This window comes from Acinonyx jubatus, chromosome A1 (genome assembly GCF_027475565.1).
Source record: "Acinonyx jubatus isolate Ajub_Pintada_27869175 chromosome A1, VMU_Ajub_asm_v1.0, whole genome shotgun sequence".
NCBI classification, from domain to species: Eukaryota; Metazoa; Chordata; class Mammalia; order Carnivora; family Felidae; genus Acinonyx; species Acinonyx jubatus.
The window spans coordinates 156725579-156749261 of record NC_069380.1 but is presented as its reverse complement, the minus strand read 5'-3'; the positions used below and the strand labels follow the sequence as shown (position 1 = coordinate 156749261).

The 23683-nt window shown below is 38.0% G+C and overlaps 1 protein-coding gene across 2 annotated transcripts in view; it reads right to left on the bottom strand.

Annotated features, from left to right (window-relative positions):
* The window catches only part of LOC106969192 (2'-5'-oligoadenylate synthase 3-like), a 40394-nt gene that overhangs the window by 3229 nt on the left and 13482 nt on the right, over nucleotides 1-23683 (bottom strand). Inside the window, exons 1-8 of one of the 2 annotated variants that reach the window (XM_053225149.1) lie at nucleotides 21781-23201; nucleotides 21089-21277; nucleotides 19901-20087; nucleotides 16981-17171; nucleotides 14460-14620; nucleotides 9926-10050; nucleotides 3735-3921; nucleotides 342-551 (exon numbers count right to left, since the gene is read on the bottom strand). In XM_053225149.1, coding sequence (XP_053081124.1) covers nucleotides 342-551; nucleotides 3735-3921; nucleotides 9926-10050; nucleotides 14460-14620; nucleotides 16981-17171; nucleotides 19901-20087; nucleotides 21089-21247 — 1220 coding nt within the window. In that variant the 5' untranslated portion in view covers nucleotides 21248-21277; nucleotides 21781-23201. Of the gene's footprint in view, nucleotides 1-341; nucleotides 552-3734; nucleotides 3922-9925; nucleotides 10051-14459; nucleotides 14621-16980; nucleotides 17172-19900; nucleotides 20088-21088; nucleotides 21278-21780; nucleotides 23202-23683 lie in introns of those variants that run through there. The other variant, XM_053225148.1, reaches the window with a different exon arrangement.

Genomic DNA, 23683 nt, shown 5'->3' with positions numbered 1-23683 from the left:
TGATACCTATCAGAAAACAGCAAGTTGCTTCTGCCCCTCCAACTCTGACTCCCTCTCATTTTTCCTCTTCACCTCGGGAGGCATTTCTTCCCTGGTTTCAGTCTTCAGTTACCTCCCCATTTGCCATCTACGTCCACATTTGATTCATTCTACTCAAATTATTCTTAATTCACACTTGAGAAGTAAGATTCTGTGAGAAGTAATCAAAGGGAATTGGCTTTGTGGTAATTAAGGCCTTCTCATTTACAATGAATGACAATAAAGCAACTCCTTGCTCCAGACTTTCTTGATGGTAAACATGCTTCTTATAGCCTAAGGGCACAGAGAAGATACATACTTACCTGGTGTGTTTCTGGTTAACCTTTACAAAAATGGGGAACTTGGGATGGTAGTGTCTGTGCCAAACGACATCAATTTCTGTGTATCGAACCAGAAGTTTGAGGACTGCCCTCATTCCTTGCACCAGGCTGAACAACAGCGGCTTTCCTGCCAGTTCCCAGATGTGAATTGTGAGGAGCTCCACTGTGTAAGAGGAGGGAAGTCTGCGGAATCTAGACACACAGAACGAAGGGTTGTCTACTTCCCTTAACCCAGAAAATGAAGACAGATTTATTCACTTACGAGAAAAATTTAAGCTCAGAAGGCAGGTTACAAAAGAAGAAATTCTCTTTTCAATCTCACTGTTTATCAATTTTTCCACCAATGAGATGGACCAAATATAAAGAATTATGATATCTAATATTGGTGAGTTTGTGAGAAAAGAGACACTCTCACATTCTATTGGTGAGGATGTAATTTAATACAGTCTTTTTTTCTAAATTAAAACAGTCAACTCTACTAAAATTTGGTATGTTCCATCGCTTTGGTCAGCATTTTTCACTTCTCATTCTGTAGAGAATGTGGCTAGTCTGACTTGGGCACACACTGGATTTTGAAGACATATTTAAAAAAGGAAAATACTCATAAGTTTTACATTGATTGCCTGTTGAAATGATAACATTTTGGATATAGTGGCTAAATGTATTATTAAAAGTAACTTCATCAGTGCTTTTTACCTTTTTATTTTTTTAATTGTTTTAATGATTATTTTAGAGAGAGAGAGACAGATCATGAGTAGGGGAAGGCAGCAAGAGAGAGAAAGACAGAATCTGAAGCAGGCTCCAGGCTCTGAGCTGTTAGCATGGAGCCTGACTCTGGGCTCGAACTCACAAACATGAGATCATGACCTGATCCAAAGTCGGTTACTTAACCAACTCAGTCACCTAGGCACTACTACATTTTACCTTTTAACGTGGGTACTAGAATATCTAATATTGCATATGTGGCTTGTATTTGAACATCACTATACTTTGCAGTCATTAAAAGAAGGTAGCTCTCTAGGTACAGCTATAAAAAGATATAGATTAAATGAATAACAATTTTCATAGTGATACATAAACTACAAACCCATTTGTTCCTTGTTTTTAAAAAAATTAAGCATATGTAAAAAACAAATTTGGCAGAATATGTCCTAAACATTGTTAGGGAGGTGGGAATTTGGAGTGAAGAAGGAAAATTTTCTTACATCGGTCTTTTAGATTGCAGCTTATGTACATCAGGGGAAAATAAAATAAAAATTAAAGCTAGGGGTTATAAACAAACTCCTGGGAGAAAAAAAAAACAGATAGTTTCAGGATTCCATGTTGGTTGATATCCAAACACATATTTTGTTGCCTTGGCATTCATTAGCCAGTGCAATCTCTTTTGAGGATATATTGCAAAATCATGCAGTTCTTCCCCTAATAGCATGGAAATATTTTCTTACTATCATTATTGGTCGTTTGTTTTTATTTCAGTAAAGAAAATAGGAAAAACTAAAAGGAGACAAAATTTTTTGTCCTGGTAATGAAATAGCAAACCAGATTTCAGACTATCAATAATTTAGTTCTTACAATACTCCCTGAGGGTTGACAGCAACAAACACCAGACTTCAAATCCATCCCCACTTGAACCAGCTGGTATTCCCAAGTGCCAAAAGAAAGTCATGGTTGAAAACCACTCAGGCAGAGGATGCTCTTCATATGACATGAGAGTAAATTTAGGGGGAAAACACTTAATAAACATTAGACTATTTTCCCTCACATTTTACAGCACATTTACATCTGTACTTTCATACTTCTGATACATGTTCATACTATTTATTCTGTGTTATGTTTTAGTCGTTTAACATTGTTTCATGTAACTCCTTCCACATATTAATTACCGTGATTCCCAAATTTGTCTTGAATAGTATTTGATCATATTTGTGGGCAAGTTTATTTGTTCTTCAAGGGCATTTTTGCTGTTCTTTATCTTAAGCAGTACTATTCTGAATATATTTACACAAATTACTTCTTTAAATGCATTCATTTTCTGCAAGGTTAGTTCTCGAAGTATTTCTCATCTCTTTTCTTAAAAATCTTTATTTTTAGTACTTTTTTAGGACATATTTTTAATATAAATGACCTCAACTCTTTTTTGAAACCAACTAATAAATAAACTCTTTTTTTTTTACTTTTTACTATCACTTTTTTTTAACCTATAAAGGAATTACCTTGACAAATGGTTTGAATATTTTAAAATCCTTAACACATAATAAATATTTAATACAACACTACCAGATTACTTTCCAAAAATAGAAAACCAATTACCATATTATAACATATGTGGTCCAATTTCCCCCACAATAGCACCTTTTTAAGTCTTAGAATTATTGTTCTGTTACGCTAAGAGATAAGCTTCTTTGCAGACCTCTAAATGCTCTCCGTTAAAAAACAAAACAAAACAGTGTTAGATTTCAAAACCAGGCCTATAATCTGACCAAGGATCTACTCAGGCAAGAAACTTTCTTTCTTGGTCTTCTGTTCTTCTATTTTTAATAATAAATTTTTGCTCAACCAAATGAGAAAAAACATATAGACTGTTCAGAGATGTTTAGATACAGGAAGTAATTATATAGAAATATATGTTTACAAAGTGACTAATGTTTTCTATGGTAAACATAAAAATATACAAAGAGTAAACAGTGGGTGATTCAGATGAACAAGTCATGATTATTAGTAACTTTATACAAAGACAAAGAAGACATACTCTTTGTAGAAAGTGGCCATATACAAATATGTTATAGTAAATCTCCTGTCTCTGCTATTTCTGCCAAAAGGAGAATTCAGATATATTCTATGTCTTTGTTTACCAAAAGTTTATCTTAAAATACTCAAACCAGTCACTGTCTCCCTCGCCTCCCATCATTATAAGTTAGAGCTTATTCCCAGCAAACGCAAGGAAAGAATCAAGAACATGCACATAGCAACTTTTGAGGATCCCCCTTCTCTGAAAGACAACTCTGCCTCTGATAGAACTGGCTACAGCAGAAGGAACACTTGAAGCTCAAATTGTGCTGGTAGTTTACCCTTTCTTTTTCCTGCGGCTTCATTCTTTGCACCAATCCCTCTGGCTATGCCACTGAATATTTTTGTTTCTATTCTTTGGTTCCTACCAAACCATTATATTGTTTCAGAATAATAATAATACAGATGTTCCATATTCTAGACAGCCCTTTCTTCTCTCTCTCTCTCTCTCTCTTTCTCTCTCTCTCCCTCTCTCCCTATATCTCCCTCTCCTCTGCCTACCAAGGTAAGAGGTGGGGCCTGGAAGCATAAAGGAAAGGGATATGAAAAGAGGAAGGCTCACATGGTGCCCATGTGCCGGTTACATACTTATTTTCCTCGGTGGACTTGGCAAATGACGTCTTGAACCAATGTATCATTAAACGAATGAGCTCCTTCACCCTCACCACAGATGCCTTGACAAAATTCACTTGGTACGGCAAGAGGGCCAAGGCACACAGCTGTGCTGACTCACTGTCGTTACAGAGATACAGTTTGCAGTAAAGGTGTTTTAAATCTGTTAACACCAAGGAACAAAGACCATTGTGAGAATTTGCTCCCTCTTCTTTTTTGGCTTCCCCAATACAAATGAGCTATGTTTCTCTGATTAATTAGATCTTGATCATTTAAAACGAAAGTTGTTTTGTTTTTTTTTTCTTTTTAGGAAAGTTATTCCAGTTTACTCAAGTAATTAAAAGAGAGAGCTTCAACATCATGATGCCTGAGCAATTCAAGTGAGCAAACTCTGATATAAGAAAATCTGATGCGGCAGATTTTCTGTCTATTCACACTGGAAGTTTATTTCCCAGAAGCAGATTTCAGTACCTTAGGCAAATATCATCTACATATAAACTAAATGTCATCAGACTCTCTGAACAATAACCTATATAATTCCCCTTGTTCAATATCTAAATTGTTCTTATTTGTATATATACTTGCAGAAGAGATTCTACCACCTGGACACGAGGGAATTAATTATATTTATAAAGGTAGAAATGATTTTAAAGATGTATTTGGGTCAAATTTAAAACAAATAGTCCACTAATGAGGGAGGAAAATGAGATTAAATGGCAAGAATGACCATCAATAGCTTAATACTACAACCTTATAAAACATGTACTCAGGTCATGCTTATTCTCTCTGTATGAAATATAAACGTTTAGTACCTTTTATCATAATCTATTTAAATTTTCCCAATTCAAAACAATTGGAAGTTCTAATATGAATTTATTTTAGACAGCCCTTACACATACCTATCCTTCTGCCCAACTAAATTGCACACAATGATACACTTGTTAATCATGGAAAATTTCACATCTACAATACGTATTTTAAAGTTAATTGGTTAGTAACTTTATGTTAGTTATAAAATATATTTTACATAAAGTAAAATACTGATGTGCCTATATCTGGATCCCTAATCTCAAGCATATCTGTGTAGTCCTTTTATCCTGGTCCAGTTGTTTACGGCCAAATCAGAGATATAATAGTAGGTTGATTGTCAACAGGTTAGAGAGTAAAATCAAATTACTATGATAAACATAAGCAAATAAATAGTTATATATGACACATATCTTATAAGGGCATATTATAACAAACATATTCTAGTCCCAAACTTCCAGGCAATAGTCATTTGAACTATTAAAAAAGACCTTTCAGTTTTACTCAGAGCTTTTCTCTGCTTTTCTTAGCAATCAGACTTGGCCAGAAACTCAGATTTATGATGATAAAAGATAAAAGAAACAATAATTTAACTCAAATTTTGATATTCAATAAGTGTGCCAGATACTTGATGACTAACTCTATTTATCTGATGAGATGTCATGGCTGACCTGGGGATTATCTACTCAAAGCCACTGGTATATGAACATTTCCCCTCCTTCAAAGGTCTTCACTGACAAAAACCCAAGTTTGTGGTCCCTAACTTATTTTTAATGCTTATGGTCTTCTATTTCTACTCTGTGTGACTTAGGTCAGTTTAAGAAACTTTAGTTTAGTATTATCACATCATCACCATTATTTGAAATACAGGAACAGTTAGCTCCCTTGCTTTGAATCAAGTACTATTCTAAATGCTTTATAATTATTAACACATTTACTCTTTAACATCCCTGAGATAAAGGAACTATTATTCTCTCCAGCTTGCAAAGGAGGAGGAGAGTCAGAGAGGTTAAATAGGTGGCTCAAAGTCAGCATGGCCAAGAAGTTAAACCATCTATTGTCACCCTACTATCTTCTATTGCATGTTAGATCTGAGCCCAAATGCCTAATTAGTGGCTAATTCAATGGTTCTCAGACTTTAATGAGTACAAGAATCTTGTGGGGATCTTTTGAAATGCAATTTCTGATTTAGTAGGTCTGGGATGGAACCCAAGATTCTGTATCTAGCAAGTTCCCAAGTGATGCTGATAGTGCTGATCTGAGAATCACATCTGGGGCAGGAATGTTGTCAATCATGGTCTTGTCAGATCTCATGGCTCTGGGCTGCATTGTAGCACATGGGCCGCACTATTGATTGTGTAGCACTTATGTAAGGTGTGCAGGGAATGACATCAAGATTCCTGTGAAAACTTGATGTGATCATCTGAGTCTTGCTCTGGCAATTTTTAGCAACATTTAGTTGCCCACTAAAATTCCTTGGAATCCTAAGATTTGTCTGAATTGCTGGATTGTTGTTGTCCTGTAAAATCCACTCCCCATCATCAGTGGAGAAAAGCAGGGTTACATAACAATTTCAGGATTTTTCAGTTCATTTCACACAGCTGTGCTCAAGAACTTAGGGGACTTAGAAGCCAGTGTAAAAATATGTTTCTCTCCTCTGGGAGACATTTTAGCTCAAGAGCTACTGATACAGCCTCAAATCCTCAAGACAATTTCCAAGGAACTGCTATTGGCTAACAATTGTGCTTTTGAAGTCTGCACACAAGAGAAAGAATTAATTTGCACAAATACAAAAGCTTTATGAGCCTATGGTAAGACGTAAGGAGATAGAATCATCTTTTTTAAATAAATATTCATTGAGCTAATAAGCATTTTGCTACATGATTTCAAATTGAATCTCATATTTTAATTCTTGCAATATCTCTGTTTTTTAGATTAAAAAAAATGAGGTTTGAGATTTCCATGATTTACCTAAGGTCTCATAGATAATATAAAATAGGTCTGGGATTTGGCTTCAAGCCCAGTGTATTCTTCCCATTATAGAACTTTGACATTGTATCAGTCTACACAGGATCTAGACAGTGTGAAGGACCTGGATTTATATCCCAGGCCTTGCACATACTGGCTACATAACTGTGGGTAGTTTGCTTACATTTTCTAAGGCTCAATTTTTTTTAAATATGCAAACTGGACAGAGGGTCATTATTTTAGGTGTTTGTTTTGTTTTGTTTTGTTTGTTTGTTTTTGCAAACCAAATGGGATTCATTTAATGAGATTAATTTTAGGGCAATGAGAATTATGTATGGCATATAATAAGTGCTGGATAAATCACAGCACTTTAAAAAAGTCTTACAGGATCAGCAAGATTATCAGAGCCAAGAAGACTTAACTAACACTGCAGTATAGACCAAGATGTCACATTCCCTTTCCTAGTATCCTTACTTCAGAGTTCCCTATACTTCTGTCTTATTACAGATGATGTTATATTAAAATGACCTATTTATGGGGCACCTGGGTAGCTCAGTTGGTCAAGTGTCTACTTCTTGATTTTGGTTCAGGGCAGTCTCACAGTTCATGAGATCAAGCCTCGTGTCCATCTCTGCACTGACAGTAAGGAGCCTGCTTGAGATTCTCTCTCTCCCTCTCTCTCTCTGCCCCTCCCCAGCTAGTGCATTCCTGCTCTCTCTCTCTTTCTCACTCTCTCAAAATAAATAAACAAACAACACAAAATAAAATAGCCTATGCATGTGTTTTCCCCTCCAGACTATAAACTTCATCATGTCTTATTCATGTTTGTACCCAGTGGTAACAGTTTCTAGACCATGGCAGGCATGTAGTGCATGTGCATTAACAAATTATAGCACAAAAGAAGAGAATTTTAATGTGAGCAGCACATTGTCCAACAGTGCTGATTAGTAAAAGAACTAGCTCAAGAAAGTCAACCTGTTCCTCTGGGGTCTGGCTGAGAGGGTAGGACCAATGTTATGTTTAATAATTTTTTTTATTCCATGAATAGTTATTGAATAATACAGTACCAGGAACAAAGACAAATCTTATGCTCATGGAGCTCAAAACACTGTGGGAAGCCAAACCTGTACATAGTGACAGTATAGAGGATCATGCTGTGGTGGAGCTATAGGGAGGATTCTGTGGGAAAGCAGAAGAGTCAGGTCTAGGAAGAATTAGAGAAGCAAGTTGAGCTGGTGCTGAGTTGAGTCTTGAAGGTTGAGCAGAAACTTTAAGATAGAGTATAGGATGGGGCAGGTTAAGAAAATGTATCACTGGGGGTGCCTGGCTGACTCAGTCAGGAGAGCATGTGACTCTAGATATCAGGGTTGTGAGTTCCAGCCCCATGTTGGGTATAGAGATTACTTAAATAAACTTAAAAAATCAATGGAAACAGTGGGCAAAGACATAGAGATAGAGCCTTAGGGAATAACAGATAGACAGATAGACTGGAGCCTTAGGGAATAACAGATATTTCAAGGTTAGGAATCTCTCCTCTACAAAATGTGAGCTCCAAAAGAACAACAATCTTGATCTCCTGTCTATTTCATTGTAAGTATTTAATAGCACATGGTAGATATTCCACAAATAATGGTTGAATGGGATAAATAAGTGAATAGAACAGTGAAAATATTTCATATGTCCTGCTAAGCTACAGGAGGATCACTGCTCATATATTGGCTCATGATTTGCTATGGTACTTTTAGTACCACCTATTGACACAAAGAGAATACATACATAAATGTTCTAAGTCAAGCAGAAGCCTACACTCAACACCCAAGTTCTCTGGAGAATATACTTACGTTTGCATAAATCACTTAGTCATCTGGGCCTCCGCTGGGGCTACTATAACAAAATATCACAGACTGCATGGCTTAAACAACAGAAACTTATTTTTTTACAGTTCCAGAGGCTAGGAAGTCCAAGATCAAGGTGCCAGTATATTTGGTTCCTAGTGACAGATCTCTTCTTGGCTTGCAGTTGGCTACCTTCTTGCTGTAGCTTCACATGGCCCCAAGAGGAAGTTCTTGTGTCTCCTTCTCTTCCTTGAGGGGCACTGATCCCATCCTGGGGGTCCATTCCCCATGACTTCATCCAAACCTGATTGCCTCCCCAAAGGTCTCTCCTCATAATACCATCACGCTGAAGGTTAGGGTTTCAACATATGGATTTTGAGGAGCTGATAACGGGGCCTTAATCTTCTTGCCTAATGGAGATACTTTATTCCCCTCTTTTTGTAAGTATGGACTAAATTCTATATTTCATATCTCATTTCAGATAGCACATCTTAGGGATAAAAATAACATCACAATAGCCATCACAATATCATTCTATGACTCTGTCCTTTTCACTTCCCATTTCTTTAAGGAGTTTCCTCAAATTCCTCCCCTATTTAAGATGCCCCCATGGACTATCTCACATGTGCTTGCAGACTTTTTCTTTCTATACCACATGATATTTGCCATTATCATCTTCTCTTGATCATTTGTGCTGTTTGATGTCTTCTGTAGCTGCTGTTACCAAAAGCACTGATGGTCCCACCAAAAACAGTTATGCCATCAGGTTGGCCATGCCTGCCAAAGGCACAACTCTTCGGGCCAGTAGTGGGGAAGTAAGACCCTGAAGGAGAGAGGCCTGTTCTTGCATCTTCTCAGGTCACAGTGAGGGTGACTTCTTGGCTCCTCATGCCTTCTGGACCCCTTCCTCATTCACACAATAACCCCAGAGCTGCATTCCACCACTCAGGCTGCAAAGTTGTGCTGACTTGAGCTCTGGCTGCCATAGCAGACATCCAGGAAACAGCTCGTCTAGTTTTCCCTCAAATTTTATTGAAGTCTTTCTCCAAGAGACAGGCATGAGTCCACTGGTGCCGAGTACTAAGCACCTTTCTCTGCAATACTGGTCTGTTGAGTTTGGACCAAAGTTATGTTCCTAACCCATCTTTCCCACTGGGGAAGACTCAGTTTCCCTCCTGAGTCAGCCAGATTGTGCCTGAATCCTGGGGCAAACCCAGCTTAGGCTCACATAGGGATTCCTGCTACAAGCAGCAGTTCCCTGCAAGCTATGTACATACTTTGTTTGTGCTCTTTCTCTACTCCATTATCCTGGACAAATAGTTAATACTTGATTACACTTCTTAAATTAAAAACTGGTGGCAGACAGATGCATGGTGTTTATGTGCTGCAGGAAAAAAAAAATGTCTCCTAACAACACTAAATGTTTCACTACGACAAGCAGCCTGGTTCCCTACTCCTACTTCACTGCTGTGTCTGGATGTCCTCAGTCCTGTATAAATACATGTTGAATAAGCAGTCATTTTAAGGCTTCCTGTGAAACAAAAAAATAAACCTTACCTGTGGAGCGTGCATGCCCCAGGACATCATAGCAGGCCATGATCTCAAAAGAATGATTGTGAAGACCTTCAGCACATAAAAAATTGAATCTTAAAGCCAATGGTGCTCTCTTTCCCATTAGGATCCTTAACAAAGGAACAAGACATGGCATGAGAAATAGTAGAGAAAAAAGAAACTGAGATGATTTTCAACCACCCTTCCCCTTATTCTAGCCCTGCTACTCTCCTGGCTATTTCTTAAACATTCCAGGAATGTTCCCTTCTCAGGGTCTTTGCAATTGCCATTCCTATACCTAGAGTACATTGATGGAAGATACTCCACAAGGCTTCAGTCTTCGTTGCACTGTTTGGCATTCCCTGGCCACCCTTTAAAACAAGAGCTCCCTCCCTGTTCCCTGTTCCCTTACCCTGCTTTATGTTTCTTCACAGCATTTAGTTACCACTTGGCATTATTTGCTTATTTCTCTTATGTTGGAGTGTTGGTTGAACAAAGGCAGGAGCTGTGTTTGTTTTATTTACTGCCCTGTCCCTAATATCTGACATGTAGTAGGTGATTAAGAAGTAATGTTTAAGTGAATTATTATCTGAATATAGATTGGGGCACAAGATATTGTTAACCATGAATATGATTAAGTAATATATTTTAAAAGAAATCAGACTTCTACTTCTGGGTATAATGAAGTAGTCTGTGGAAGATTGATGCTCATTCAGAACAACTAGAAAATTAGGTTTTCAAAACCACATATAAACGTATTTGAGGGGCATCAGGGAGTTGATGAAGCTAGAAAGGCTGAGATTCCATGAGGGTGGGGGCAGCAGATTATGGAGAGGTGGACAGATACTCTGCTTTTTCCTTTCTGGGGACATACACTGATTTGGGGAATAGACACAAGGCTGAAAACATGGATTTTGTTTGTGTGAAGAGAAGCTTCTGGGGTAAAGAAACCAGCAGAACTCTTTCTAGTTCAGGGGATTGATGCAATGTTAAGAGACTTGGAGGCCACAATCCTGATCAAAAGGGAAGGGTGGAGAGTTGAATCTGAAATATGACCTGCTTTTCCCTCCAAACATCTGCTGAATTCTGAAGATGCTTGAGACAGGCACGGCTGAAGAAATAAAGCAGAATGTCTTCAAGAGTTGAATGGGGTTGGTGATAGTTTTGCCCGAATGAGACAACATGGATGAGGGTTCAGTCTTAAGAGCTGAGGAGACAAGGACTAGGGCAAAGTCCTTGGTGAACATACCAGGCTGTAACAGTGGTTCCCCAACTTTGTTGCATATTAGAATCACCTGGGGACCCTTAAAAAGTACAGATGCTCTGGCCTCCAAACATTTTTATTTAATGGGTATGAGGTGTTACTTGGGTAATCGGTTCTTATTCTATCCACTTGGAAAAAGAACATCAGCTGAAGCATCTAAGATTTTTTTATGCACGTGTCCTGGCTTTAATCTTAAAAATCACTAGAAATTCCAAGAGACAGGGCTATAGGAGACATGGCCATTGGTATGTGAAGTTTTTACTGTTGTGTATACCAGAGAGTTTGAATGAAGTATTAAATCCACTGAGGAGTTCAGAGTTCTAAAATGGGTCAAGGTTAATGAGAATGTCACTATCTTAGGCTACCTTACATACACATTACTGTCCAATGAGTATTCCAAAAGATTTTTGCTAATCTAATTAGTAGAAAAGAGGCATGGGTCATAGCAGTGCTTGTTCAGGAGTCCTCAGGTGATATTATTTGCCACTTCCTATTCTTGTCAACCCAGTCCATGAACATGCCATGTCTTGTCCATGTCTTATCAAGACAACTCCAAGTCCTCCAATCTGACTTTATTTATTTATTTATTCATTTAGAGAGACAGTGTGGGCAGGGGAGGGGCAGAGAGAGGGAGACAGAGAATCCCAAGCAGGGTCCACACTGTCAGCACAGAGCCCGATGCAGGGCTCAAACCCACAAACCATGAGTTCATGACCTGAGCCAAAATCAAGAGTCAGATGCTTAACTGACTGAGCCACCCAGCCACCCGGCAATGTAATTTTAAAAGACTATTTCTCAGAGGAGAGCTTTAAGATGCTCCGACTGGATAATATAATGAAAGAGAGATTCTTGTTTTCAAGACTTCTAAATCAATGCAATAAGAAATAAGAGATAATGTGGAGAAATTCCAATTATAACATAATTATTATAGGTGTGACACTTTATAGCACCATCTCCTTAAAAGCTGAAAGTATGTTTTCCCATTGTGGTTTTTTAATAATAAACACACTGATGTGTAAAGAGAGGAGCACAATACCTCTGGCATGTAAATGATTTCCAGTAACTTGGGCTTATTGGGCAAGTCTCCTGAGATTTCATTCATAAGCAGGGCCCGGAAAGTGACTGACATAGAACAGTTGTTGTTACTGGTAGATTAAGATATAGACTAGTTTCAAAGGAAAAGAACGAGTTTTTCTCACACCCGTCTCTCAAAATAAAGTAACTGAATAGCTTTAAAAATAACAGCAACAAACAATATATCACCAAAAACCAGGCATCAACTGAAACAATAAACTCTACTCTCTCAGTGGGTGGGAGTCAAAACCAACTGTCAGACCCACATATCTGCTTCTTGTCCATTTTTAATTCAATTTTCCCTTCAAATGAATTGTGGTATGGTCTTAGTTGCTCTGAGAAAGCCAGAGAAAGCGGCTGCTCCATTCAGATATCAGTACCAAACAACACCCTTGGACAATCTGCCTCTTTTCCTGACTTCACAGTCCTCTTTTCTCAGTTTGCCTCTAAGTCTTACTTCTCAGAAAATATGCTCCTTTTTAGCCACAGGAACCATTCAGCCAAACAAAATATGGGATAAAATACATTCTGGGCTGAATTAAAACCATTAGTCCCTTGAAAAATCACTCAGAGTGAGTGAAAATGAACAGGCATTTAAAAGGTGCAAAAGAAAGATGGTGGTTACCTGGGAACTCGGTTCAACTTTGAAGACTTTTCAATTAAATTACTTAATGAGTTGAAAGAATAGAAGGAACATAGATGAGAAAATGAGTTTGCTTGTTTTTAGTCAGGAACAATTAGAGTAAATGAACCATGGTTTTCAGGGTTGTTATTTTTCATGGGTTCTACTTCAAAATTCCTTCTGGAAATCTAAAAAGTAAAGACTTTCAAGAGCTGTTTTTTCCAAGTGAAGGGCAGCTGAGATATGGAAGAGGGGAAAAAGTATTAGGGAGAGTGAATCCATAAGGTTCTTTGAAGTTGGGTGGGTGAGGAGTATAGAAAATGACCTAACAATGAAAAACAAATATTGTGTTTCCAAATAAGGTTACCATGGAAAGAATACAGCCTAACTCTTATTTTTAATGTGCCTTAGAGTACATTAACATTCTGTTTTGATAAATAATAATAACAATAGTATGATGCAACCTTTAGTTTACAAATTTAATGGGGAAAACTTGGAAGAAGCAATGGATAAAAATGAAAAACACATTCTCCTATTTCTCCTGTTTGTTTTCTTTTTTCTTAAAGGTGGTCTTTCTCCATCCAAAGTGTAATTGTATGTGAAACTCCATCATTTCCCTTTCTGCCTTTCCAACTGACTGATGTCAGTCACTATTGTCACCATCATGCCATTCATCTGAAGTCTTTCGCTAACTACCACAATTTAGTAGGTGTTTGGTATTCCTGAAGGTAGTATGTTTCAATAAAGACACATTCAAGCTACTTCTCCATACTCATTTGAAGCGAAGGCTTGGTAATGAATCTATTATTTAAATTAAGAAACAGTTCTGGGACATTGTTTTAAAACATTGATCTTATTTTAGAAAAAGTGACACATAGCTTGGTTTGTTTTTCTCAGGAAAAATGCTTTCTTTATTTTACAACATGGATATTTGCATTTCTCTTCATCCACAGTTCACTATACTGAAAAAAATAACAGGATGTGTAAAAATGAAAGAGAAAAATAAATAATAACATGTCAAGGTGTTTGCATTTCTTTCCTTTTTTCTTTCTGGAACTTACCAAAACAAACAAACAAACAAACAAAAACAAAACAAAAAAAAAACCCTGCCAGGTCTGATTAGTTCAACATTTGGAGCAAAGAGACATTGTGTGTAATGTCAGCAAAGCCACATCAGCAAGAGACCCCAGGATATAGCTGAAGGGAATGTTTATCAGACAAATGTGTCTCAAAGACTCTTGGTTCTTGGAGGCACCTTTCCCACCCCTTCCTGTTTGCATTCCTCAGAGTCAGGTTTCAGCTAGGGGATGGAAATTAAATACAGGTGCACTGGGGAAAACATAATTAGTCCTTAAATCGTAGAATCTCAAATTTGTGAAATTTCATTGAAAGTTCAGCTAGAAGTCTCAAAAAAAATGCCTCTGGGGCAATCTTTCCAAGTTTTCTCTCAAAAATTTAATGTTAGCGTACAGAAGTAATGGTTGCTCAATAATGCCCTTTTGTACCAAGCTAAGAATTTCCCTTAGCTGACGTTTCCACCTGTGGAAGAAAAGGATTCACAGGAACACCTTCACCCAGACCTGTTTCCACGTGATGTTTGCTTTAAGTTTTCCCTCAGAGCATCCAGAGCTTCTCTCAGTTGTTTTTTGCAATGGTTCACATTGGCAAACACATCACTGAACAACACGATGTCAATCTCTGAGCATCCTTGGGTGTCAGTCCCCTTTATATAAGAACCACCCTGTGAAGACAAAGGATTTAATGTGGGTCAAACCTAAACTAACCTTGAGGGAAGCACAAATTTCAAGTTGTAGCATTTTAGGGTCAATTAACATTGTGGAATAGCTTAAATATGTGCAGTTTAACCCCCTTCACCCTGGGGGGGGGGTTGCGGAACAGAAGAAGGAGAAAGCAATCTATCATGGTCTACTGAGAATTTAGGTTCAGCTATGAAAAAGAAAGCATAATTTTCCAAAAAAGCCTGAAAATCCTTACGAAGACAGACAGCCGCTAGTTCTCAGACTCTTTCTGCCTGAAAGCCACTAGACTGTATGGAACCTACAGGGGCAGGAATCAAATTCACCACTGTGAAGACTGAAGCTCACACCTAGCAGTTGTCAATGAACAGCTTGACAGGTGCCACCGGCATAAGTGTCCTAGCACAGACCCAACCTGTGAGAGCTAGAACCACAAGTGACTGAGGTTTCTGGGGGATGTTACTTTTCCTTGTTTCTAAATAGATCTTGAATGCTTTTTAATAAGTGTTCTGTAATTATAATTACTGAGAATTTACCTCAAATCTCTCGCTAAATATAATTTTATAAAAGTCAAACTGGAAGGAATTAACCGTACTTTATTGCCTTCTTTAGCACTCCAGGAAAACTTCAGGTTGCAAGATCCCACAGGAATCTCTTTAGCAGCAAAGAAACCTGTTACCTATGATTTGGTAACCGTTATGTCCCAAATAAGGCAAAAGCAATCTATCAAAGGTAGACTGTGACACACAAATGACACTGTGATTTCACATGAAGTTAGAAAACATTTCAATGCTTGGCTCCAGAGTCATTCTGTATCTGCTAATCATGAAGACTAAAATAGGTGTCTCATGCCCTACCATCTCTACCCCAACTTAACTCTGTTCCTAACACGGTTCTCACTAGTGCAACTAATTTACAAAACCTATTCCCATTACAAGTTACAGTGACAGGGGCGCCTGGGTGACTCAGTTCGTTAAGCATCTGACACTTGAATTCGGCTCAGGTCATAATCCCAGGGTTGTGGGATCAAGCTCCATGCTGAGCATGAAGCCTGCTTGGGGATTCTCTTTCTCTCTTTCTCTTTCTCTCTCTCTCTCTGCTCCTCTGCTCCTCCTCAGCTCACATGTTTGCGCTCTCTCTTTCTCTTAAAAAAAAAAAGAAGAGGAAATTATAGTGACAGAGGAATATGGGAAATGTAGTTTTTAGCATCTTTAATCTGAGAGTTCTTAATACACTAATGTGTACTGTCACTATTCAAGAATGGACTAAAGGGCACAACAATTCTGCAACTTAATCAATCATTAGCTCCTGTTTTTGGCAAGCATCAGGCAGGACTAGAGTAGAACGCTTACTCTTATCTCTGTAGAAGAAAATACATTGTTTCATATTCAGGCATTGCCATAGCTATCTGAAGGAAGAATTTAATCATCTTCATAAATCATATTTGCTACTGAGTTACATTAAAAATCGTTTTTGCTTTTAAATAAGTTTATGGCTGAAAGATGATTTTATAACAAATATATGTGCATTTGTAGTTTTCTTGACATCATTTCAAAAGATGTATTTTTTAATTTTTTTAATTTTCTAAGTAATCTTTACACCCAGGGAGGACTCAAACTCATGACCCCGAGATGGAGTCTCACGCTCCAACTAGTGAGGCAGCCAGGCACCCCATGTGTGCATTTTAAAACGAAGGAGTGGAAAAATTATCCGAATAAAATGCCCACAGAACTGCCCTGTATTTTTTTCTCTAAACACGGATGAGAGAGTATTCAGTGACAGTATTAATGGTAAAAATAATAATAACGGGGCAGGGGGGAAATCATACCATCATTGCTATTTGGATTCCTTTCCTGTGTTCAGGCCATTTTTCTTCAAGGAAATTTTCTGTGCTCTCTGGACAACTGTTCCTGGACTCAGTGAGTTGTCTTTAAGCTGACAGGGAGCCCATCAGCGCAGCACCTAATTACTTCCACAGGCAGATTGCTCAAGCATGAAACAGGGCCCTGGGGGACAGGCTCACCTCCTTTGCCTGAAATTCCCTTAAGCATTTACAAATATCAGTCAAGTGTAAGCCAATTCTTTGGTCTTGCCAATGTAAAGGCACTTTCATCCCTCGGGCAAAAATTGCCAACCTTAATGGACTCCAGCTGTCGCATGGTTGAGTGCCTGCTCCACCAGCCTGAAGCCTGCCCTGGCATTTCAAAGAGCTCCTTGCGAGCTATGTCACCCCATGCAGAAGGCAACACTGGCCTTTGAACATGTGGCCTTGCCTGGTTGACGTTCATTGCCTCCATGAGGAAGGAATGGCTTCCTTAGGGCTGTGTGGCCTGGCTCAGATTACCTGGATCACTCGGGAGGCCGGCACCGGAAAGCAATCCTGGATCAACTTGAACAGGGCCCCAATTTCAGCCACACATGCAGTGCTCAGATGACCAGAGGCAGGGCGGATATTTTTATCTGCAAATCTCTGTAGCTCTTGGGGACTTTTACACTCCAACATATTATGAGGTGAAAATCCTGTAGACATTTGGGCTGCATAGAGAAATGGCCAGTATTTGATATTCACTGTACAGAAAAAGATGTGTGTGTCTAAGGCAAGAATCTAATTTTATATGTAAATTACATCTAGTCAATCACCAGGACTATCTAATTGTAATAACAGGGAAACTGACTCTGCTGGTAGAGCATCAGGTGAATAGCAAACTTCACTCCCACCAGACTTAGCTGACATTGAACCCTAGGTCTCTATAGAGAAATGGCTGAACAGATATTCAGACATTCTTGTATGAGGAAAAAAATCTTTGCTCCAATTTCCTCAATCATTTTAAGTTCCTAAGTGAAAAACATATATGTTAACAAGTTTCAACAAAATGACCCCAAGGTACAGAATTCCAAGTTAAACCATCTATTAAAGGTCTCAAACTGTCAGTCCAGGGGCCATATTCTGCCTACAGAATGTTTGGTTTGGGCTGCACAGTGTTTTCAAAAAGAAAAAACTGAGCCAACACCTAAAAACCAGAAGATAGTACTTTTTTTTTTTTTAAATGGGGACATCGTAGGTGTGTGTTTTGAGCCAGAAGAGCTGACAAGACTAACCACATCCTTCACGAGAAGGAAGCGAGTAACTGAATTGCTAGGTTCAACAAATGGAGCATGTGAACTAAACTGAGAAAAGCAGATTAACAGGAGAAGAGGCATTCAAATTTTACTGATGCTAATATATTTTTTTAATGTGCATAGGTCTCTTTACAGAAAAGAAATGAAAATTCAAAGTAGTGGTGAGACTTGGGGGTTTGTATGCCACTTAAAATATAATATGTTGTGGAGAAGTGAGTAGACAGAAGGAAGGGAGTCTGGAGCTTTGAAGGCCAATAAATTGTGGGAGGGTGACTAGGAAATACACAGGGGGAGCTATTAAGTTCTATTAACTATTAAGAAAACTATTAAGGTTTGTTTGGAAACACTCATGTGCCGGCTCTAGGTTATCTGTGATAAAGGCTACTCTCTTCATCTCAGTACAGGAGAGAGAGAGAATTTATGGCTTGCTTTTAGGCAGAAAGGGGGAGAGCAGGGAGTTCTTGTATTTACTGTGTCTCAACTGCCTTGGCTCCAAATAATCAATACACCAAATTGGCATAATTAGGGGTGGCATATCCTGATCCCCTTCAACAGCAAAGAAATTTTCATAACTTTTGCATTGGAAGGATCAGGAAAAAAATCCCTAAGTATCTGCAGTCACAAAGTGGCCCTCATTCAGGTTTATACAATAAATTCATATTATCACTGAGAATTCATTAAAATATTTTTTTAATGTTTCTTTTTTTACTTTTAAGAGAGACAGAGATAGAGACAGAGCATGAGAAGGGGAGGGGCAGAGAGAAAAAGGAGACACAGAATCTGAAGCAGGCACCAGGCTCTGAGCTGTCAGCACAGAGCCTGACATGGGCTCAAACCCACGAATTGAGACATCATGATCTCAGCCAAAGTCAGAGGCTTAACCGACTGACCCACCCTAGCCCCCCGAGAATTCATTTTAGAGAGGCCTCTGGCTAGAAAAGGGCTCAAGTGCCTTAAAGAATTCACTAATTCTCTCTGGAATGAACTTTCAACTGGACTTTCTTTTTCAAACACATATAGAACATTCACAAGAATTGAATACACACTCAGGGCACCAGGGTGGCTCTGTTGGTTAAGCATACAACTCTTAGTTTTGGCTGAGGTCATGATCTTGCAGTTCATGAGACTGAGCCCCAAGTTGGTACTGTCAGTGCAGAACCCTCTTGGAATTCTCCTCCCCACACACCCCTCTCTCTCTCTCTCGCTATGTCTCTGTCTCAAAATAAATAAATAATGTTGACAAGAAAGAATTGAATATATACTCAGCTATAGATAAAACTCAGCACATTTCAGACAACTAATGTCCCACAGATTACATTCTCTGGCCACCATGCAACTAAATGAGAAGTCAGTAACAAAATAACTAAAAATACTCCTTGCTTTAAGAAATTTTAAGAACCACATATTTTAAATAAATCATGTATCACAGAAGAAATCATAATGGAAATCAGAACATACTCAGAAATAATCAGTAACAAGAGACTTTATATCAACACTCAAGGGATACATAGCCCCTTGTTTAAGTTTTATCAATTATGCCAAGTTAACAGATTATGTGGGGTTTTTTTTTTTGAAACTTTGATTCTTTTGCTTGAAACATAATATCCAATTTATATACTACTCTAGGGGAAGTTCATCACAAAATGATTACTTTCCAGTGACCTCTCTGTATCCAGAATCAATTATTATTTCCTGAAAAAAATTATATTGTTAAAATTATTTCATAGACCAGCAACCACAAGTTAGTTTAGAGCACAGACCACAAACATGAGAGGAAAAGGTGTAATATCTTAGTTTTGTGGCTATTTTTGACATGGATAGACCATTACCTGACTCCCACCTGAATTCCTGATGCTGTCCCACTTTTGACTGAAAGCCCATAGAACTGCATGAACTGTGTTGTCTCTTTGAATGACACTTTGGTTTCCCAGCTTCTTCTTCAGATTTGGCTTTGCAAAATTTTACTTCGTCCCTGCCACTCCAAGAGAGGATAGTCTCAAGCCACATCTGGTTTCATCCTCTATCGTTCTCTATTACCTATTCCTGGAAACAACCCCTAAAGCCTTGCACTGAGGGAAAATCAAAATATGGTTTCTATGTTGCGTAAATATACACAGAGAGAAAGAGCCAGGCTTCTCTTTTACCTCTTTTTCTGGCTGTGAAGTGATGTTCTTGTATTTCATGCTTCTCCCGACTAAGGACGGTTCCAAAGTGCCTAGAACACATCCTGCAGGTTTTTGATATTTCTGCAGCCATATGCTTTATATTCCTTTCTTCTAGATTTTCCCAGTTGAGCTTGTGTGTCTCCATGGCTGACCTGTCATGTAAAGACTGAGAAAAGGTAAACACATAACATAGGAATTATAAGAGCTCTTTGAAAGATCTGCTGGACTTGATTTGGCTTCTCACTAAATGCTTCCATTCATGAGCACAGAGATTCTCATTCTGTGTCTTCAAAACATAGCAAAGCCCATTAGTTCTTTTGATATAGATAGAAAACTACTGTAGATTAATGGATGAACCATGAGAACTACAGTGCTGGGGAAAAAAGATACATCTATACATCTATCTGCCATATATATATATATATATATATATATATATATATATATATATATATATATATATATATCACCAGGTTTTGTTTTATGAAATCAGAAGAATAAAATCCTGGCTCTTTTTATTCTCTCTGGAGGCTTTAGAAAAATCATTTAACCTAATCGGGGCTTTGTTCCCTCATTTGTAAAATGAGGTGGAGGAAGGAGGGAAAGTATATTTATCTACTTCTAAGCTTCCATTACAAGTAAAAATTCTAGGGGTGCCTGGGTGGCTCAGTCAGTTAAGCAGCCAACTCTTGGTTTCGGCTCAGGTCATGATCTCACAGTTTGTGAGGTATCTCTCTCCCTCTCTCTCTGCCCCTCCCCTGCTTGTGCTGTCTCTCTCTCTCAAAAGAAAGAAACTTAAAAAAAAAAAAAAGTAAAAAGTCTAGGATTGTGAGAATCCTGTCACTACATAAGCATTTTGGAAAAATAATTCCAGTAGTAGCAGCTGCCCTGGATACAACACTCATGTCCAGTGAACTCTGCTGAGTGTCCCTAACAGCAGCCCTACGAGACAGATCCTTTGTAGCAGGACTGAGACATGCTGCTTTAACTACTTCATCCCACCAGGTGGCCTAGGACCTGGAGTTTTGTTTTAATTTCTACTTTCTTGTTAATTAATCTCCATGAAGAGAATTAATACCCAAAAACAACAAATAAAAAGCAGTGGGGTTTTTTTTAGAAAAAGTGGGGGGAAACCCCAAGTTTTCCCCTACTTTTTCCCACTTGTACCTTACTGTGATCTTGGAGCTTCTCCCTCAGGACTTCTTGGCCAAATTTTTCATAGTGAACTTTTCCAAAATGCTTCTGTTGAAAGTGATACTTCAGAGCCTTGCAGCTGACAAAATCACTCCCACAGCACTCACAGTTGTAGTATTTGAGAGTCCACATCCTTTCTCAATGAAGTATTAGATCTGGAACCTACTGACCACAAAAACAAAAAGCCTTTGAAAAAAATCTAGTCTCTCATAGTTAACTAGAATACAGGTATTACTTCTAATGTGCTAATGTGTGCTCAATCACATGCATGTTTCCTAAGAAATGTATCCCTCACTAAAATCAAATGCAATATCATGAAAATACCTACTTAGACGAGCTGTTTGTGAGCTTGGGCTTATAAAGATTAAGATGGCTGTAACATCAGTAAAACAAATGCAAAATGTGTATAGGTATATATGCAAATTTCTCTAAAAAGAAATTTCAAGTGAATCTGTGACCCAAAAGACATTAGTAACTGCTGGTTTAGATATAAATCTGCTGATTTAGAGTACTCAAGAATTCCCCAGGAGCCATTGTTTCTTCAATTTTTACCACCCCATTAATTCCCATATTTGAAAAAATTATCATGATCTGTACATGTCTTTTGAATCGCTCCCTGGATTTTTAAAAGTAGTTAAAAGCAGATAAAAAGCAGAAGTTTGTACCAAGAGACACAGTCAGGAAGACGTTGGCGATTCCAATCTCCTGTGGGTTTCTCCTGAAACTGTTTATTTTTCTTGTTGCCAAGCAACTCTGCTTGAATTTGTAAAACTTATCTGAAGCTTAGAGCTCCTTCCTCGGAGGTTAGAATTATGGGATTTGTAGTTACCAGTTTCTTAGCAATCGAATAGATCCAGCTTTTCTAACTGTACTCATAAATTATTTTGCATCTGCTGCTGTAACACATTGCCACAAATTTAATGGCTTAAACACACAAAACTATTGTCTTACAGTTCTGTAGGCCAGAAGTTTGATTTGGTTTCACCAGCTAAAATCAAAGCATTGGTAAGGCTGAATTCCTTTCTTTAGGCTCTAGGTAAGATTCATGTCCTTGTTTGTTGTTGTTGTTGTTTGTTTGTTTTGTTTTTTCCCCCCAGCTTCTATAGTCAGCCCACAGCCCACACTCCTTGGCTGGTGGCTCTCTTCTTCCATCTTCCAATGAAACAAAAGCAAGTGGAGTCCTGTTCACATGGCATCTTTCTGATCTGTCTCCCTTTTCCACTGTTTAATGTTTTCTTATTTATTTTTGAGAGAGTGCAAGCAGGGGAGTGACAGAGAGAGGGGGGGCAGAGGATATGAAGCAGGCTCTGCACTGACATCAGTGAGCCCCAAGCCCAATGTAGTGCTTGACCTCACAAACTATGAGGTCATGACCTGAGTCAAAGTCAGGAGCCCAACTGACTGAGCCACCAGGTGCCATACCTTTTCCACTTTTAAGGACCTTTGTGACTCCATCGGGCCCAACTAGATAACACAGGATAGTCTCCCAATTTTAAAGTTGGCTATTGACAACCTTAATGCCATCTGCAAATTTAATTCTCCTCTGCCATGTAAGGTAACAAATACAAAGTTTCCTAAGATTAGGACATGGACTTCTTTGGGGGAACCATTTTTTGCCTGCAACATTGTACTTCTAAACTTCAAACAGAAATAGAAATGAATTCAAAATGTATCTGTAAAAAATGGAAACGAGGCAAACTGTTTCCTTTCTTTGCAAAAACATCTGTACTTAAATGGTTCTGGAGGCTTTGTCAGACAGAGAGTGTTGAGCAGTGTGCTTTTCACTGAGGTGCGGTGCACCTCAGGTCCAACTACAGGTCCTATCTCATTAGCAAGGTGTGAAAACAATTCAGGGGTTGTGACTAAGATTTTAAAAAATCAAAGAAGACAAAAGTAGGGAATATTGAACATAATCAAGGTAAATAATGATTTGTGAAACATCCATTACAGCTAAACACACACATATCTGTATTGGGTTAAAACGTAAAATGTATTTTAAAAAATCTAAACTACACGAATTAGTTTATTTCATATCCTCTCATTGGTCAGCAGAAGCCCAATTGGTCTATCTCTTGTTTTATTTCCCTTAATTCCCCATCCTCCACTTTCACTTACCTCCTTGTTCCCCCACAGGTAAACATTATAATGTTTTTTGTTATATACATATTTGTTATATGTAGATATATATATATATATATGATATATAAAAACATAAACATAAATGTTTTTGTTATATATGTATTATATATAATATATATATTATATACAAAAACATAAATGTTTTTGTTATATATATTATATATAATATATGTATATATATTATATATATATTATCTATACTCTGGTCCATTCCTTTTAATTGCTACAGAATAGCCCATAGTGATATCTGCTATATTTACTATATGTCTTTCTCTGGGTAGAAGTAAAAAACATTTCAAAGTCACTGGTCTAGCGTGAAAATCCAGGACTCACTGGAGAACTTTTAGAACCCTGGAAGTTTTCTTCATCCAAGGCACATGTCTAAAATGTCCACTTAGCTTTCCTGTTGCCAGCCATTAAGATCTATGG